The 19128-nt window shown below is 59.2% G+C and overlaps 1 protein-coding gene across 7 annotated transcripts; it reads right to left on the bottom strand.

Annotated features, from left to right (window-relative positions):
• Positions 1-228: 228 nt before the first annotated feature.
• AIFM3 (apoptosis inducing factor mitochondria associated 3) lies at positions 229-14497 on the bottom strand. Of its 7 annotated transcripts, XM_027576163.2 has the most exons (21): positions 14443-14497; positions 11735-11910; positions 7711-7924; positions 7377-7486; positions 7078-7187; positions 6938-6982; positions 6614-6710; positions 6426-6538; positions 6049-6135; positions 5538-5629; positions 5297-5427; positions 5071-5186; positions 4897-4968; positions 4754-4817; positions 4064-4140; positions 3844-3961; positions 2503-2601; positions 2142-2217; positions 1498-1602; positions 824-844; positions 233-596 (listed from the first exon to the last, which is right to left on the bottom strand). In XM_027576163.2, the coding sequence occupies exons 2-21, from the start codon at positions 11763-11765 to the stop codon at positions 557-559; spliced, it is 1818 nt and encodes a 605-aa protein (XP_027431964.1). In that variant the 5' UTR covers positions 11766-11910; positions 14443-14497; the 3' UTR covers positions 233-556. The 7 variants fall into 7 exon arrangements, with proteins under 7 accessions (XP_027431962.1, XP_027431963.1, XP_027431965.1 ...); XM_027576164.2 differs by lacking the exon at positions 824-844 and having other exon boundaries at positions 231-596; XM_027576166.2 differs by lacking the exon at positions 1498-1602.
• Between the last annotated feature and the right edge of the window lie 4631 nt (positions 14498-19128).

Below are 19128 nucleotides of genomic sequence, written 5' to 3'. Positions count from 1 at the left end.
TCAAACCCTTGGCACGTGCTATCCCTTCTACCTGGAGTGCGCTTCTTTCAAAATCCAGATCCAAGACTCTGGTTAGAGAAGCTTTCCCTAACCCCAGGGCCAGAATCAGTTGCTACCTCCGCTGAGTGCTCATAGGCCAAACTGGTGTGGCACTGAGCATTGTGTGGTTGTTCTTTCTCCCTCATGAGTGAGTGTCTGTCCAATTACAATGGAAGTCACACAGATCTGCAAATGTGTGCGTTTTAATTTTAAGATAATATCTAATATGCTGCCGGGTCCTGCAGGGGACCAGTATCAAGAGAGGGAGAAGAGGATAGGCCTGTCCTGCCTCCATTGCCAGCCTTCAGTGGCAGCTGAGGCCTTGGGGGGGGTAAGCATCTCCTGGAGGTAGCAGAAGCCTCTCTGGAGGTGAGCCAGGCAACCGAAGGCAAGCACTGGGAAGGCTCAGGTTCTGCCCTGGGGAATCCTGGGAAATGGAAGGTTGGCACCTGCCCCCAGAGCTTGGCCTCTTTCCCTGGTGCCCAAGCGTGCCTGCCCAAGTCTGCTGCATGCGAGCTCAGGATCCTTTCCCTGTGAGCCAGGACATGTCGCCGGTCCTGCAGGAATGAGGGGAGGAGGAGTCAGGGTAGAAGACAGCAGGTTACCCGCTCGGCACCATGAACAGGTGATCCCTGAGGACAGCAGGGGCCCTGCTCTGTGCCAGGTCCTGGTGCCCAGCAGGAATGGGTACTTGGGCAGAGAGGGGAAGTCCATGGGGTACAGGCTCTGGGCTGAGATGGGAAAGGCTCAGAATGGTCAACAGGAAGGACAGAGGACCACGTACTTGCTGTGCAGCACAAACAGCCTTTTCGAAGGCGAGAGAGAGAGAGAGAAGGCCAGGGAGAGAGTATGTCATTTATCATGTTCCCGCTTGGTTCTCTATTGTTTCCAGCCTGAGGCCTACCCCTGTACCGTGGCCTCCGAGCTTTCCCCAGTCCCTGGGCAGGGGAGGGAGCCTCTCTGTAGGCAGTTCGAGCCCACAGGGTGACTCCCATTGGCACCATCCTGGGGTGAGGTGTCCCCCAGACACCAAACAACCACCCAACATCTCTGTGCAGGGTGTCCCCAGAGGCATAACTATCTGCCTTCTCCCCCCCCCCGCCCCCCGCAGCTTCTGCCAGTCCCAACACAACCAAATCCAGCTGGGTGTCCCAGGCCAGGTGACTGCCCAAGCAGTGGCTTTGACCAAGGGTTTTGACCCCTCCCCATAGCACTGGCCCTGCCCTGGGACACAGCCTCTTTCCCTTCTTCTTTCTCCCCAAGAGCACAAATAACCAGCCCATTCGTAAACCACAACCCTTGTCCCACACCACCCCATAGTCCTGATGCCCCATAGACTGATGTGGACCAAGAATAGGGGGAGGGCTCTGTAGGGCTACAGGAGTGGATGGCTACCAAGGGCCAGTCCCTTGGGGGACCTCCCCCCCCCACAACCAGACCTCTGAAGCCCACACTCACTCCACCTCCCGCTTTCGGATGGCACGGCCGGAGGCTAGCACCTCAGCTACCTTGGAGACAATAGGATCGTAATTCATGCTGGCCACAGCAATCACCTCATCGCCTCTGCAGGGACAGAGTAACTGAGCCTGAGGACTGCCCAGCAGTAACCTTCCTTCTTGGAGACCCTGACGCACTCCTCTTCAGCTGGGGCCCAGAGAGGGATCTTACCCAGGGCAACAGGAATATCCTGAGCACCCAGCGCTCCTTGCTTTGCTTGGCCCAACATGGGTTTGGGGATCCTGCTAGAGGCCATGGAGGCTCCAGCCTTCCTCCTCAGTGGAGTTCAGGGCTGAGCTCCCGTCCTGGGATCACCACTCTCTACCTGTGTGACCTCCCTCGGTGTAAAGTGGGAGTCAACAACACCCACCTGAAAGAGTGTCCTGAAGATAAAATGTCCTGCCTCAATGCGTGGCTGTTGGGCTTAATACTACCCCGCCTCCTCACTTGTCCTTGGAGGGTCTCCCGCCTAGCTGCCTCCCTTGGCCGCTCGGTCCACTTTTCAGGTATGTCCCCTCCCCTGGAGCAGAGCTCCTCTGGGATGAGCTCCCCTTCCCGACCGAGCTCCCGCTGCTTCGCGCCGCGTTCCACCCCGTTGCTCTCACTTGGTGTAAAAAGCCACGAACTTGAGCTCTTCCAGATCCCCCTGGATGATGACGTCGTCGAAGCCTTCTCCGTACCCTGTGGGCCGAACAGGAGAGGATGGGGCTCCGCCAGGTCAGCGCCCTGTGCCCTCCTAAATCCTCCCTGAACCCCCCGCCAGGCCCCGCTCCCTTTGTCCTTTTAGGTGGTCCTTAGTGCCGCCCCCAACCAGTTTTTGCTCTTCCTACTGCGGACGTGCCCCGTCCCTCTAGGATGCTCATAGCCCCGCCCTAGCCTCCAAGCTCCACCCCTGCACTCCGCTAACACCTTAGCCACACCCCTAAATGCTCTTGGCCCCGCCCCTGTCAGGCGCCCCTCCGTTACCCGCGTAGCGCAGGCTCTTGCCGAACATCGCTGTCCACAGGTAGGGCACGGTGCTGATCTCCGCTTCCTGCGCCAGCATGTTCTGGGCCGCCACCCGCCCTGTAGGACCCAGGGTTGTGAGAGCCCCGACCCTAGCCCTCACCACCCCTATGCTGCCTGCCAGAGCTCTCTGGGGACCTCTGACATGTGGGGCTACTCCCCCTCCTTCTCCTCCCCAGAGGTCAAGTAATGCATCATTGCTCAGCCCACTGCCCACCCTCGATTGCAGCTGATCGGTGCAGAGGGGACACCTGGCTCAAAGCCAGTCACTCAGTCACTCAGATCGCTTCTCAGAGAATTTGGATGAAGTGCCCCAGATCTGGAAGGTCTGCTTCCTGGGGCTGTGGGGTTGTGGGGTTGCCCACCGTTTCAGGTGGGCACACAACTAATCAGACACATCAGGTATGAAGAGGAGGGCAGGAGAATGGGGCCCAAGTACCCGGGGAAGCAGGGATGACAGCCACACCCAGGGCCCCAGAGAATAGCATGCGTGGCTTCCCAGTTCATATGAGGCCCCCCTGGACCTGGTAGTTGGATGTCTGTGAGAGTCTCCTAGACCCTCCCAGTTAAACCTTAATTATACTTGGCCTTTGGTTCCTTAAAACCAGCAACAACTTTAGGCATTGGACCTGAACAGAAATTGGTACCAGGAATGGGATTTCTGGCAGCAGATGCTCAGATAATGTGAAGCCAGGGAGGAGAGGTCAGTGAGGGGAGTCTGCTGGTCCTCCCCATGAGGCAGCCAACTTGCTGGCATGTACATCTTAGGGACCCAGACCAGGTATGCACAGTAAGTGAGGCTTCAGGCCTTGGTGACCACCAAGTGTTTGGGGGGGGAGGGCACTCAGTTCCCCACTAAGCCCAGTTTCCAGGCCCAGGTGGCTGCCTCCCAAGGGCCAGCATGAAGCAACTGGGTTCACAGAACCAGTCGAGAGGCCCAAAGGAGACAGAAACATTGAATGGGAAGGTGGCCCATATCCTACTAAATCCCTTTCTCTCCCTGGGTGACTGCACAGGTTAGTGAGGATAAAAGGGAAAGGAGAGGCTGGTGGAAGGATGGGGTGGGTGGGACACTGTGGCTAGCTGGAGGGGGTGTCCTGAGGGCACGGGGGCGGGGGGAATGTCTATGGATGGGCCACAGGGCTTGCTGTGTCAGCCAGCTGGTCAGACAGGCCACCACCGAACCTTGAAAGGCTACCCAGAGACCAGGACCCAAGGCCAACAACTGGGGGGTGGGCCTGGGGGAGGCTGTCCCAGGGTGTCAGCCTCCGGGCCCCCATCCTGCCAGGGGGCTGATCATACCCTGGGCATGAGCCATCTGCCAGTGTGGGATATTCACTTTCCGATTGTTCCTCCAGGCCAGGGGGAAAGTGACAGCATCACCAGCTGCAAACACGCCTGGGACGTTGGTCTGCATCATCTGTGGGGAGAGGCCCCGGGGCTCTGTGGGTGGGACAGGGGCCTTGACCTGGACCTGCCACCACCCCCAGCCCAGCACCCTGCCCGCCCCGCCCAGCCCCACCTTGTTGACAGGGATGAAGCCTCGGGAATCCAGATTGATGCTGCTCTGCCTCAGGAAGCCCGTAGCGGGCACCGCACCTGACAGGACAGGGGCCACCATGTCCATTCCCTGGTCCCTCCCTTCTCCCGCTTCACTGTCCTCCATGACCCACACCCTTCCCTCACCGTGGTCCAGCCCCAGACCTATCGTCCAATGGGCTGCCCGCCCTGCCGCCTTATGTGTCCTTGTCCCCTCTGCGTGGACCTCCCCCCCCCCCCCGGCAGACTGCCATGCCTCCCACCCAGCCTCAGCTATCACCTCCTCTGAGAGACTCCACGAAGCCCCCCCGGAAGGGGGGATTGGCATGCCAAACCTCCCCAGCTCCTATGCCGCCACCTCCCAGCTCTGTCCCTCCCCAGACTGGCACCTCAACTGGAGCAGGGCCCAGTTAGAGGCTTGTTTCTGTCCTGCAGCCCCCGTGGGGCAGGCCGTGGAGGTATCTGTGGGCAGTGGTCATTGGGAACGTCCTCCGTGCCAAGCCCTGGCTACATGTGCGACACCCACTCCCCGGCAGCCCTGCGAAGTGGGAACTGTTGGGGGGGCCATTTTGTAGATGTGGAGACTGAGGCTCAGGGAGGGGAAGGGCCTGGCCCAAGGCCACTCTGGAGCATGTGCAGGTGCTCGCTGACACCCGCCTGCCCACCCACTCACCGATGCCCACAACACAGACGTCAGCCCGCACAACCTTGCTGCTCTTCAGCACGACCTCCTTCAGCTGTGGGGAGGGGGCGTGGGTGAACAGGTCAGCCCAGCTCCTGGGAACAGGGGGGAGGGAGGGGGGAAGAAGGGCCCACCTTTCCCTCCTGGGCCCGCAGCTCGGACACCTCTGTCTGCATGTAGAACTTGACACGGTTGTTCTCAAACATCTGTCAGGGCAGGTGGGCAAGAAGGCCATGGAAGAGAGCATGGCCAGGGGCCTGGGCTGGGTGCCTGGGGTTCTAAGGGCCTGGGTGCCGGGGTGGGCTCACCTTCATGAGGGCACGACCGACACGTTCCCCCAAAAATCTCCTGAAGGGTGTCTCCTCCAGCTCCACCACGGACACTGAGTGGGCCTTTTCAGTCAGATAGGCGGCCACCTCCATCCCTGGAGCCAGGGTGGTGGATGGCAGGCTGGCACCCTGCACCTCCCAGGGCCACTAGTGCCCCGGGACCAGCCGTCACAGACCATCACCCCCACCAGCCCTGGCTGCTCACCCAGGAAGCCAGCTCCCACGACCACCGCGTTGCGGCCCCGGGCCAGCCTCACCACACGATTGGCATCTTCAGGGGTCCGGATGGTGAACACATTCTCCACCTCTTTGCCTTTGCAGCTCAGCGTCTTAGGGCTGAGTCGTGGCCAGCATCAGTGAGGGGCTCCCGGCACCCCAAGCCCTCCCATCCCGGCTGGTGCCCTGCCGAGCGTCCAGCAGGGGACAACGGAGAGACACCCCCCCACCTGCTCCCTGGTGCGAGCAGCAGCTTGCTGTACTCCAGCTTGAAGCCGTCCTTGAACACGACCTTCTTGTTTCTCACATCCACTGTGACCACCTGTAACCCCACCGGCCAGAGTGTGGGCCTGGGTGTGGACTTGAACCGGGCTGCCCCTCCCAGCTCCTGCCAGACCCTCTGAGCACAAGGTTCCACAGGGGCTGGTCCTGCCACCTGGGTGGTCCTTCCCCCTGGCTTCTCTTTACACTTCAGACACCACCTTCCCCTCAAAGCCATCTTTACGGCTCTCCCGTCCCAGCCCTGAGCAGATCTCTGCATGTGCCCATAAGCCTGCCGGGAAGAAGATCCAGTGCTGTCGTCCAGGCCTGGGGCGCCCCAGGGGTGCCTGGACAGCAGGGCCAAAAGGGCAGGAACCCCCCCCCCCCCACCGCCAAACCTCCAGGGGCCCACATGGCCTCACATCACTTGTGGTTCCCACTAAGCCTTCCCAGGTTTATTTCCTAGCCTTGGCCCGGTACCTGGGCCTCGGTGAGCACCTCGATGCCATAGGCTCGGAAGAACTCCTTGGGCCTCAGGGCCAGCTGCTCAGGCTGGGCGTCCAGGGACTGCAGGAGATAGCTATCTTGAGATAAGGCCAGGTGGCCATTGTTCCATTTTGCAACAGAGGACCTGAGGCCTAGGGAGGGTAGGGCTGGGCCCCATCACAAAGGGGCGGCGGGATAGAAGTCAACAAGCCCGCATCTTTCTGGGGTACCACAGATAGGACGGGCACGAGCAGAGAGGGCAGCCGGCCGGACCCCCAAGGGGCGACAAGCAGGATGCTGAGAGGGCCTGACTGTGCCCAGGAGGCTAGGGGTCTGGGCCCTGCCTGGGCCCCATTTGCCCCTCCTCCCACCTTGCTGAGCTTAGGTCGGTCATAGGGGAGGTGCCGGTCCAGCGTGCACAAGACGATCCTGTCTGAGAACCCCTCCTGCCGCAGTGTCTCCGCACACACTAAGCCAGCCGCACCTGAGGGGAGGGTGCTGGGGGTCAGGGACCACCTCTCCCCCACCCCACCCTGCCCCTCATAACCCCACCACCAACCTGCGCCTACAATGAGCACGTTGGTGCTGCTGCTGTGGCCAGCACTCGGAGAGATACACTTGGCCATCACCTTGGTTCTTCGCTGTAGCTGCAAGGCCTGGGGGTGGCCGGAGAGCAGAAGGCAGCTGGGAGCTGGAGTCGTGGACATCCTCCCTATGCCATCATCCCAGCAGGCCAGGTCCTGCTGCTGCAGTCCAGCCTCATCCCCACCATGTAGCCTTTTACTCTGTTCCCCAGCCTCAGGGCCTTTGCACATGCTGATCCCTGGGCCAAGATGCTCTCCTCACTTCTCCCTTTTGCCTGAGCCCCAAGCCACACCCTCACCTGTTTGCTGGCCCGGACGTACACCTTCTCCTTCTCAATCTTCACCTGCAAGGGCTGTGTTGCTCAGGACCAGGTTTTGGGGTACTCCATCCCCCGCCCTGCACTCCCAGGCTCCCACCCCACTGCCCGCCTGGCCCCACCTGGAATTTGTGCAGACTGTCCAGGCCAGGGAAGTCCTCCAGGTCACCGGTGCTGATGTTGAAACAGGCACCATGCCAGGGGCAGCGCACCCGGCCACGGGACAGCACGCCTGGGGGAGGGCAGTGCTGGGCTGGGGCCACCAGCAACAGCCCCTCTCCCCTGTGTCCCAGCAGTTGCTGGCTCTTCCCCACAGCCCAGGAGACCCCACCGATAGATGAGACCTTGAGGGTCCAAGGAGGACCCAAGCACCCTTCAGGGAGGTCCCACCCCACCTCCTGTGTGTCCTGGGACAGCTCACCTTTCACCAGGGGCGCGCCATAGTGCGGACACTTGTGGCCCAGAGCGTGGAACTCCCCGTTGTCCTTCACCAGCAACACCTTCCCCCAGCCCAGCTCCACTTCCCTCATCCTGGGGAGGGGCTGCACTCAGACCTCTGGTGGGCACCCTTTCCCAGAGTCCAGCTTTCTGGGGAGCAGGCCCAGACCGGAAGAGGCCACGATGGTGGGGGCTGGTGCGGGCGCCGGTCAGGACCCCTTCCAGGCCTCCCAGCCCACCCCATCCAAGGCCTGCACCTTGCCTTCCCATCTTGGGCCCTCGGACGGCCCCCCGCCTCCCCCAGGCCCAGCACTCACTGGCCATTCTCTAGGTCCTTGACGTGGCAGACGGCAGCCTCCACACAGTCCTGAGCGCTGGGATAGGGGTGAGGGGCGGGCAGGCGCTCGTCGGCGTGGAAGTGGCGGGCTGTGCCGTTACCCTGGTAGGCCCGGGGGCTGCCCTTCCCACCGGCCAACAGCTCCTCCTTGCCCCGCTCCTTTTCGGGCAGCACCACCTCGATCTTGAGCTCCACTGTGGGCCGGCAGCGCATCACTGTGAGCCCCCCAGCCCGGTCCACCCCCTTCCCCACCCCACCAGCTCTGGCACTGGCCCTCTGAGTGAGTTCTCCTCCGTGCCTCCACCTTTCCAGAAAGCCCCCTGCACCATCAGCAGAGAGCCTTAAAACAGGGGAGAAGCAGAACAGAGGCAGCAGGAGGGTGACTACATCTCTGCATGTTTTCTTTTTCAGTAACAAATGAGTGGGGGGGGGCACTTCGACCCTGACATTGCCTTTTCTCCAAGAATCTATGTGGGGGAAAGAACCCTGGCGCCCTGAGCCCTGCTAGGACTCCAACAGCATGGTCCCTGATGGCAGGGACATCCATGAAGGAGCAGGGTACGCGTAGAGTCTGACTCAAGTGAGAACAGGGAGTCCAAACCTGGGTGCGGCTCATTTCCCGGCCAGTGAATCTGGGTGACGGCAAACAGACAGTCTGTTGTTCTGTCTGCAACTTTCCCATAGGTTTGAGGGGTTTTTTTTTTTGTTATTATTAAAAAAAAATGTATACAATATATTTTCAACTTCTTAAAACAGCTATGCTCACCAATTTAAGAATCCATCATTTGCCAAGCCCTGGGTTTTCAATGTTTTCATGTGCAGGGGTCTGGGGCCTTGGCCATGAACCCCACCTGAAGGGGAAGGTGCAGAGGGGGCGCAGGGCCCACCTCCCGAAGCCTCCACACAGAAGACACTTCCCCAGAGTGCCCATGGGGCCCACTCTAGCAGGCAGTTAGCCAGAGACTGTCGTTTTTGTCTTTATATTTTTCTGCATTTTCTACATTCCCTACAATGTGCCTGGGGTGTTTTTCTAATTAGAAGGGAACAATAAACAGAATTTTTAGCAGCGATAATCCGGCCTCCTGGGCTGAGTGATGGACACTAAGCCCCTGGCACAGCATGGGCCCAGTGAGGAAGCAGGAGGTGCCTCTCCCAACTCCCAAGGCACCGGAGCCTCCAGGCCTCTCCCCATTTCACCTCTGATCCCCTCCACCCCAGACCTGACCCTCCAGAAACAGAGAACATGGAGTCATACCTCTGGGCCTCTGCCTATGCGGTTCCCTTGGGACGCCATCCTTCCCAGCCCTGGCTCACTCCTGCCCATCCACCTGGACAGCTCAGGTGCTGCCTCCTCCAGCTGCCCATTCCCGGCATGTGCCTCATCTTGTGCCATGCTAATCTCCCACCCTGGCCTGGCCTGGAGCCTGGGAAGGCAGGCCCGCACCCCCTGATCCTCAAGTCCCAGCCCTTAGCCTCGCCCAGGCACGGCAGGGGGCAGGGGTGAAGGTCGGCTCCATGATTCCAGCTGGGCAGGAAGGGCCTCAGAGCCCACCACCATGCTGAAGGTGTTGGGTCAGGTTGGGAGGGGTTGTTGAGGGTGGGGTAGGTTCTTTGCCTTCATTTTCCGTACTTTATGTAATGGTGTTAGAATGTTTTGAGAAGAATTCAAAAGGAAAATACTCCCAACTCAGCTGATACCAGCTATGTGAACTGTAGAGAGGAAGCTCACAGGAACAGCCTGGCAGGGGCCCAGTTAACAGCCAAGCCAGACTGTTTGCATCCTCCACCTCCTTCCAGAAGGCTCCAAGGAGCTCGCTGATGCAGTCTTAACAGGAAGCCATTAAGTCAGATGCAACAGTGGAAAGGTGGATGGAGAGGGGTTCTCTGCTGATCCACAGAGCCAGATGAACCCTAGCCTCATGATTCCCAGGAGCCCATGTCACCATGGGCCCCTGCCTTCTCCCCTTTGGACCTCAGATGCCTTCATTATAAAACAGAGAACAGTGCCTACCTCTTTGGTGATAGTGAATGCCGAAGGATTTAATATATGTAACTCAGAGTAGAAGCTCAACAGATGATGCTGGGTAGTAGCATTTTATTGGTTAGCTCTGAGCCTCCTGGCAGCCATGGCAAAAAGGGAAGGCCTTTAAGTGGCACCTGTGGCCTAATCAAAGGCAAGCGACTAGATGCCAAGAGAGCTGCCAGGGTCTGGCCCGGAACGCTTCTTACCACAAACACAGAGCCAATGGAACATGGGGAGTGAGCTCAGGAATGTGTGCTGATGTGCTCCAAGCCAGAGTCAAGCAAGATAGAAGGTAAAGAGTTCGCACAAAGAGCTTTGGCTTGCTCTGGTCTCCCTGTAGCCCCTCTTGACCCCAGCTGAACTTTTATGGCGCAAATGTTCTCACTCACACACCCTGAAATTCCCTGAACCTCACCCTTGACCTGCCCAGTGTGGGTGCCTGGGGCCTAAGCTCCTGCCTTCCTGTCATAGCCCTACAGGGGAGTCCTGAAAGCAGGGAGCCTACCTCCCAAAAGAGGGGATAATAATGTTCTGCCCATGCCTCCTTCCTGTGTGCCAGGCCCTGTACTAAGCACAACAATGCGCATGGGACTGGGGTGGGGGGCAAAATTGTTAGCCCCACTTATACATGAAAACACAGAGGCTCAGAGAGGTGAAGTCAGCCGCCCGAGGCCACACAGCCAGAAGGGGGCAGGGCTGGATTTGGGCTCAAGAACGCAAGTTCTTACCACTGCCTCTGGGGCGGTGAGAGCTGCCAACTCCTGACCTGAGAGCTGGGGGCCAGGGGTCTCAGGCAGGCCAGCCTGTTGAGGTCCCTTAAAGGAAGCTGCAGGTGGTATCCTCTGCTCTTGGCCTCCCCAGACGAGCTAGCATTTTCCTGCCCACTTCTGGTGCGGGGGAAGGCTGAGGTCAAGACAATGGCCATCACTTGCCCAAGTCATACGTGGAGCCAGGAAGGGTGGCGGGATCGGGCCCAGGGCTGGGTACCCACACCATGGGCCTGGGGGAGGGACAGCTGGCCCCCGAGGCAGGTACGGGGCGTTCCCTCTGCCTGGCAGGGCATTAAAGGTCTCCTCTTGCTCCCAAGTTCTCCCTCAGACCCAGGAAAAGGAGAAAAGGCTCATGTGTTCCAAGGTAATGGAGCTGATGGGTATCAGGTATAAGGGGAGCTGGCCGGGGCAGGGTGGCCCGGGTGGCAGGTGGGCGGGGCACTGACTGGGCACTAGAGAGGCCTCTCTGGGCCTCCATTTCTTCATCTGTGACATGCCTCCATTCTTTTGCCTTCCTGAGGGTTGCGAAGAGAGAAGAGGGAAAATAGGGGCTGGAGAGAGAGCCCAACAGACAGAAGTCTCCATGGAGAGCAGACCCAGGCCTCCCTCAGCACCCGGGAGGCCCCCACCTGGGGCTGGAGCCGCTTGGGCCAGGCAGGGCAGGATTTCCTGCACAAATAGGGAAACTCGGCCCAAAGGTCACACACGGCATCAGAAGAGGTGAAGAGGGCTGTGATCTGTCCACTCCACCCTCATGGCAACTTCGAGAGGTCAGGCTCATTTTGTAGAGAGGGAAGGAAACTGAGGCTCAGAGAGGTAACTGGCATGCCCTGGGTCACCCAGTGGCTGAGGGTGTCCTCAGAGTCCCCCTTCCCCAGCCCTAAGGGGAAGGCCCCCCCCCTCCGCCCTATCCTGGAGCCGGAAGAACCCTAACTTCTACTTTCTGAGAAAGGTTCAGCTACTATTCCCACCAGAAGCACCCAAAGCCCCAAATAAAGAGGGGGACCCATTGGAGGGGGGCCAAGAGAATGCTCCAGGCCCCCCACCCCCTCCTGCCTGCAGGGAATTAACATTCAGAGCAGGCTGCCGCCCAGCCTGACCTACTTCAGAGGCAGAGGGGGGAGGGGGAGGAGGAAGGTGGCTGGAGGAGGGAGGGAGGGAGAAGGGAGGGAGGGAGGGAGGAGAGAATGAGGCAAGGAGGGGGGAGGTACCTGGCTTGGGCTTGGAGAAGCACCCACCCATGGCGAGTGACCCACAGATGAATGGGGGGCAGATACACAGATGGTAGGCTGTGGGAGGCCTAGGGTGCCCCCGGCAGTGGGGCTGGACGCCCCAGGGCCCTTAGAGATTCTGGAGCTGCCATCCCGGCTGGAGCTGCCACCAGGACCTGCAGGAGAGAAAAGGGGCATCTGTAGGGACCAGGGCTTTGATGGGGGTTGTGGGGAGAGATACAGAGAGATAGAGACAGACTGGGTGGGGGTGGGGGGGCTTCCGGAAGATGCACACATTTGAGCTGGGAGCCACTGCATGTAGGGGACCCTGGGAGGCACCTCCCTTTTGAGGCCCTCCAGGCTCCCTACCCTCACTCTCCCCTCCCATTTTTACCTGTGGGCTGTGCCTACTGCCTAGGGGGCCCTCTGCTCCGGACCTCAGCCTCTCTTTTAGGTCCAGCCCCACAGCTGCCTTGTGGGGTAAATCCTGATTTCTGCAGCCCACTGGAAAGCCAGCAGCCTGGGAGCTCTGGGACCCTCCATTCTTCAGGGAGGCCACCATGCCTGGGATCCAAACCCAGGTCCCCTCAGGCAGATCAGAGCCCTCCTGATCCTGGGGTTTCTCCTTCCTACAATGGGGGTGACATTTAGTTCTCCTGGGCTCTGGCCCCCACTCTGGCTGGCAGCCCCTGGATACGCACCTCCTCCAGGGGCAACCACTGCTTCTTCCTCCCAGACCGGCAGTGGATGGAGGCTTCCCAGCCCTGGAAGGCCGGGCAGAGGGGGCAGGGGTACAAGAGGCCGCTCAGCCTCCACCCCTCCTCCCAGTGTGAGTGGGGCCAGGAGAGGCTAGGGGGTGGGGTGGGGTGGGGCTGGGCCAGTCCGCTGTTCCCCAGGGAAACCCAGCTCCATGGTGAACAGGAGTGGGCGGCCAGCCCAGGCCTGATGAAGTTGGGGGAAAGGGAGGCCAGGCACACAGCCCATGCCCAACAGCCATGAGCTCCCACCCTATACACAGCGCCCCACTTCACAAATGCCCTCCAGGCCTGTGGTGCTGAGATCACATCCAACAGCAGATGGAGAAACTGAGAGGCCAAGGGCTTGCCAAGGTCAAGCAGCAGGAAGGGTGCTTCCTACCTTCCAGGTGACCTCCTACCTCCCTCCCCCCTTGGTTAGTTTCAAGATGGGCAGGGACCCAGGAAGCCCCCATATCACCCTGCAAGCCACAGAGCTGGGGGAGAGGTCACCAGATCAGCAAAGAGATCCCTGCAGCCAAAGAGTCCTCAAGGCCACAGGGTGTGGGCCTTCCGGAAGATGCAGCTTACAGACTCAACTTTGGAAGGCCTGGGACAAAGGTGTGGCTGGCCTGTTTACATATGACCTGCCCCCGGTCCATCCCACTGTCATCCCCCCCCCCCCCCCCCCCCGTGTCCCCTGGAGGTTCTCCCTGAAGTCTAACTTGAGGTGGGGCTGAGGCCTACTTGGTCTTGCCCAGATCCCAGCAAGGGCTTTGAGTGGGTGCCTGAGCGCAAGGGGGCCAAGAAGACAGGAGGAAAAGTTGGGGAGGACCATCTACCGCCTGGCATCTGATCTTATCTGTGCTAGAGGCACCCATTACAGTTCAGGAGGCAGTGACAGCCAAAGGCCAACTGGGCATACCAATACTCCTTCCCCACTCATCACCAAGGCAGATCTGTAAGACTTGGCCACCCCTGCCCTGCCTGGCCCCTACCTGGGCACAAGGGGGCCCTCCCCAGATCCCGGCTTCTCCTCGGGCTCAGCCCTGCCCACCTCCTTCCTGCCTGGCCTCAGGCTTCACCTGCTGGGCCACAGATGTCTGAAAATGTGGGACCCCCACTCGCTGTCCAGTCCCTGTCTGGGCGGTTTCTCCCTTCCCAGGTGCCCAGGGGTCCTAGACCTTCCAGGGCCTTGGACCTGGAAATAGATTTGCTGGGGATTGAACCTTCTCCAGGCCTACTGTGTGCAGGCGGGCTTGGAGCCCTGTTGCCTCAAAGGCAAAGGTTCTTGACTGTGGACCAGCTGGAGGCGCCCCCAAGATTTTGTAGAGTGCTGTCCCTCGCCCACAAGCGACCCAGTGCTGAAAAGTTGTAACAGTGCCCAAGTGCTATCGACCCACCAGGAACCTGTGTCGTGATTCATGGGGACAACGTCCCCCCAGGCCAGTGCAGCCTGGGCAGAAACGGGGGGGGGGTGTTGTCCAGTTGGGGCCCTCAGAGGCTTCCAGCCTTCCTCGGAATGGCAATCAAGTTTGAGGGGTGTCCGCCCTCACCTGCTCCCCCGCGGGGCTCAGGTGCAAGCCTCCCGCGCACCCTCCCTGCCTTTGCACGTGCAGTCCCCTCTATCTGGGAAGACCTTTCCAGCGGCCTTCCCGCTCGTCCAGGTGTCCTCACCAAACCGGGCGGCCCCGGAAGGGGGACCGGCACACAGTAGGGCGCCAGGGCGAGCGGGGAAGGGCCCGGGCCGAGGAGGGGAGAAGGAAGAGAGGGGCTTCGGCCCCCAGCTTGTCTCTCTCCCCCTCCGGCTGCCTACCCCAGCCCCCATCGCGCCGGCCCCGGGTCCGAGACCTGCGAGCGCACCCGCTGGCCCGGGGCACGGAGGCAGCGGGGCCGGGAACCGGCAGCCGAGGGGGGTGGCGGGGTCAGGGGCCGGGGGTCCTGGGGGCTGGGGTCCCCGGGGCGGGCGCTCACCTGGGCTCGGCGCGGGCCTCCGCTCTGGAGCCGCTCGGGGCCGCGGCCGCGGGGGGGGGGGGGGGGGGGGAGGGGGGGAGGAGCGGGCGGGGGCGGGGCCGGCGCTGCGGCGACACTGCAGCCGGAGAGCCCGCGGCGCCCAGCACCGCCCCGCCGGGTCCCTGCTGGTAGATGGGGGTCGGTCCCGGGTCAGGGGCCGGGCCGGTGGCCTCGGAGTCCGCATGCGGGTCGCGGGGTGTGGGGGAGGCATTCGGGGGCCCTTCTAGTCGTGGACGCCCCCAGCGGGGTCTGGGTTCCCGGGGATCCTCTGGACCCTAGAGGTGCGCCAAGCTGGGCTGCGCACCGGGTCTGATTCTTGTTCCTGTTCTTTCTTTCCGAAGTCTTCGAATCCTGGGCGGCGGAGTGACGTGGGGGGTGGGAATTGAATCATCCGGAGTAACCTCTCCAAGAAGGAAAACCCGAATCACTGGCTACTGCCCCATAGGTACCTTGACTCCTTTTGGGGTGTCAGTCTCCTCCGTCTCCTAGCTCCCTCCCCTCTCCCCACACTTCATAAGGTCTATCTTAAATTATTACATGTTCTTTTTCCCACCTGTCATTATATCAGAACTTCCTGGGTCCCTCTAAATCATGATGCACGCTGGTGTTGTGTCCCCTTTTCCAGGAAGCCCTCCCTGACCAGTCTTCCTGGACTGAGAGTTGATCAGGCCCCAATACCCTGTCTCCTGGTTACCTCGAGTTTCACTGTCCTGATTGTCCTGATCTTTGCATTGTGTTCAGGTAGAGCTTGTACCTGCAGCAAACCAGGATCCAGTGAGTAGGTGGGAAATGAATGAAAGACACTTTCCAGGGAAGCGATGTCACATCTATCATCAAACACATCAGAGCCCACCAACTCTGTCCTATTAGTGCTCCTTTGGCAGCTCCTGTTGGCTTCTCTTTTTTACCACTTCTCCCCTTTCTGGGCCTAACTCTCCTGTAAAGATGACAAAAAAGACAGCAGTGAGAGTCACCTGCACCAGGGAGATCCGGCCTTCAGAGGAAGTCCTTTATGACCCACCCTTCCCAGGGGGGCAAACACAACTCCCCCTCATTTTACAGATGCAGAAGTTCAGAAGGCAGAGTCTCACCCAGGGGCAGGATCGGGGGCCTGCATGGGTCACACTTATGCGGGTGGATGTGGGGCTCAGACCTTGGAGGGGACGTGTGGTTCTGCTCAGACCATCCTTCTGTGGCCACATGTGTGGTTTCCACAGTGTGACTGTTGCCACTGCTACAGGAGAGGCCTCATCACTGGACAGATGGTGTATTGGGCCTGGTGCCCTTGGCCTCCAAAACCCAGCCCCCATTCCACACACTTGCTGACCTTGCAACTCCAGCCCCCTTAGCCAGGAAGACAGTGCCATGGATTTATTCCTTTTCTTTACAACAGCCTGAGGAGGACGTTTCTCTGTGTATCATCTCCATTTTACAGTTGGGGAAACTGAGGTTTAGAGAGGTTAGGGACTCCCCCAGGCTACCAGCTGGTGAGTGGCAGAGCAGAGACTTGAATCCTGGCAGGCTGGCTAGGCTGTGCTTGGCTTACAAGTGGAGGGGTAGCAGTGGGAGGGGAGAGGCCTGCCAGGCTTGGCCAAACCCCATAGTCTCCAGTGCAGAGTTCAAGTCCTGCTCAGGGACCCATTTGTGTCAGTGAACCCCTGTGCCCCAGGTTCCCCAGAAAATGTGGGGGTAACTGCAGTGGCCTCCTGATGAGGTTGCCAGGTCACCATGCAGAACCACAGGAAATAGAAGGTGCTCAGGATGTGGGGTGGGGGCTGCTGAGTGTGGGGTGCCAGAGATGAGATTGGGAAACAGGTCAATGTGGGGGCTGTGCAAAAGCCTTCAGCTCAGGTCATGATCCCAGGGTCTTGGGATTGAGTCCCGCATGGGGCTCCTTGTTCAGCAGGGAGCCTGCTACTCCCCGTGCTTGTGATCTCTCTCTCTCTCAAACAAATACATAAAAATTTGTTTTTAAAGTTAAAAAGAAGATTTTAAAAATTAAAAAAAGGAGTGCTGCCTCATAGAGGGCCCTTAGATTTGGGGGTGGTGTGTCTGGGGTGTTTGGGCAGTCTGAGGTCCCGATCTTGCCCCAAGGATGATTCTGACAAGGCAATAACATCTGGTCTGGAGAATACCCACCGAGATGATAGTCTTAAAGAGGGAAACTGAGCCCCAGGTTGAGATGTAGTGAGGTGACCTGGGATGGCTGAGAGACCCCTAGACCCAACAGACACTCCAAAGGCATGGAAAGGAGTTGCCAAGGTTTGAGAAGCAGGTGTGTGTGTGTGTGTGTGTGTGTCTGTGTTTGTGTGTGTCTGTGTGTGTGTGAGAGAGAGAGAGATCGATCCCTGCCCAAGACAGTCTCTGTTCTCCTTTCATCTACCCCTCCTGTCAGTTTCCCCTGTTCCCCATTCCACCTCAGCCTAGGGCCTGGAAGCCCGGGGCGTGCAGGATGATCCTTTGGAACGTGACACAGCGACCACGCTTAACATTGGGATTGACACTGGCGCCCCCTGGAGGCCATTCTGAGGGCCAGCAGGACCTCTGGGAGTTTTGGGATTCTGAGGGCAGCCACTGAGAACAGTAGAGCCCTCTTCCCTGCCAGACTTGAGTGGATTTTCAGATCCAGAGACCTCAGTTTAACTGATTCCCAGGAAATATTGGGGGGCTGATACAGCACAGCCAATGCCAGAGCTGAGGCAGCCTGTGCCCACAGCTTCACAGTGATTCGGTCATATGGAAGCAGAAGTTGGGGGATCCCCAGGTTGGGGAGCCTGGACCAACCTCCGCACCCCAACCTCATTCCTGACTTCCTCTGGCTACTGCAACCCATCCTCCCCCCAGCCCGGTTTGGTCTACACAAACCGTGTCCAAACACCATGTCCTCAGCTCCTTCTCGGTTCTCTGACTCTGGGGAGGCCAGCTTCAGCTCCTACTGACCTCTTCAGCCCCTACCTTGCTGCTAAATTGCTGTCAGCACTGAACTGTTCCCAGGCTGTGGGGTAACCAGTCCTAATTCCAGTCCTCACGGAGGGAGGGAAAGTTCAGAAGGGCTTTCCTAGGAGGTGGCAAGGACTGAAGAGAGACAGGCCCTTAGAAGTTCACCAGGGAGAAGAAGGGCGTCCTTCTGTCCTGTGTGGCAAGTGCTGAGTTCTGAGCAGGGGCATAGATGGCATGGAGGTATGTTACCGGCCCAAAGAGGAGTTGGGTGAGAGATTTTCATCACAGGTGTCTTTAGTAAAAAACCATACCAGCAACTAGGACTGTCATTGGACTGGAATGAGGCAGAGGGACTAGGAGGTCAGAAGACACCTGGAGTGAAGACTGGACCAGAGTAAGCTTGAGGGCTGGAAGGTGGGCCATGTCCCTGCCGCCCTTAGACTTGTGGGTTTTCTATCACCAGAAGATTGGCAACAACCTCCACACCCTCAAAGACAAATGTGCTAGTTTAAGCTCCCTCAGCCACATGAAGGAATATTGTTCAGCCATAAAAGGTGTCTACAGAGCGTTTGTAAAAATGTTATATTTTTCTTATACATCGCGCTGGCGACAGTGTAAATTAAGGTAATTCCTACAGAGGGCAATTTGGCAACACTTTTCAAAATTGCAAATGCCCAGAGCCTTTGATCCAGCGGTTCCACTTGGAGCAGCTCATTTTTAATGCATCTGACCACCTTGAAAAGGACCTCCATGTCCATCACTAGCAGCTTGTTGAATGAGTGGCAGTTCATCCATATCATGGAGTACTATACAGCAGTGAAAAAGAACAAAGCCTCCATATGTGGATTCACAAAAATCTTTAAAACAGAATGGGGAAATAAAGCGAGGTGCAGAACAGTAAGTAATCTATGCTACCTTTGTGTAGAGAAAACATTTAGAAAGGATATTTACAGAGGTATTTCGGTATGCTTGTATGTTACAGAATAACTGTGGAAATATATATAATATATAATAAACTGGAAACAGGGAGATGCTGGAGAGTGGACTGGACAGTGGAAGGATACGTTTCATCTGATGCCCGTCTTTTGAAGGCTGCATCCTATGGATGTTTTTTCTCCAACCCTGATGCCAAAGTGGAATTCCCCAAACTCCTGGAGCTGTTCTGGGGAGCTCAGGTACGCTGCAAACCACCATTCCCGAAGGGCTGGCACTGGGGCTTGGGTTCCTTTCCTCTGCTCACTGGGTCTGGTGCAGCCCCGGCCCAGGTCTCCCCTCCTCTTGGTGCCCGTCCTCGCCGCAGTTAGTGGACAGACCACTCCCTCCCTCCCTCCTTCCAGGACTTGGCTGTTCGGCAGCTCCTGGCGCCCACTCAGAGAGCCTTCGCCCTTCCCGGAGCCACTTCCTCAGACCCTTAGCCTGCACGGCATGGTTCCGCAGGGCTCTCTCGGGCGGTTGGGTGTGGGCTGTCCTTCCAGCGCCCCGCCTCGGTCACGCCCCCAACCCGCCCCCTCCGCCAGTGCCCGCCCCCATCTCAGCGGGGGCGGGTCTGAGACGCTCCCGCCCCTTCCCTCCCGAGCCGCCAGGGCACAGGTTACTTAGGGCCCAGAGCCCAGGAGCCCTGGGAGCCGTCCGGAAACGGGCAGCGCTGACGGCCACCGGGCCTCACGCCCATCTCCCCGCTCCAGCTCGCCACCCTACCCGACCCTC

The sequence above is a fragment of the Zalophus californianus genome, chromosome 14, assembly GCF_009762305.2.
Source record: "Zalophus californianus isolate mZalCal1 chromosome 14, mZalCal1.pri.v2, whole genome shotgun sequence".
NCBI lineage: Eukaryota > Metazoa > Chordata > Mammalia > Carnivora > Otariidae > Zalophus > Zalophus californianus.
This window is presented reverse-complemented; position numbering and strand designations above follow the sequence as displayed.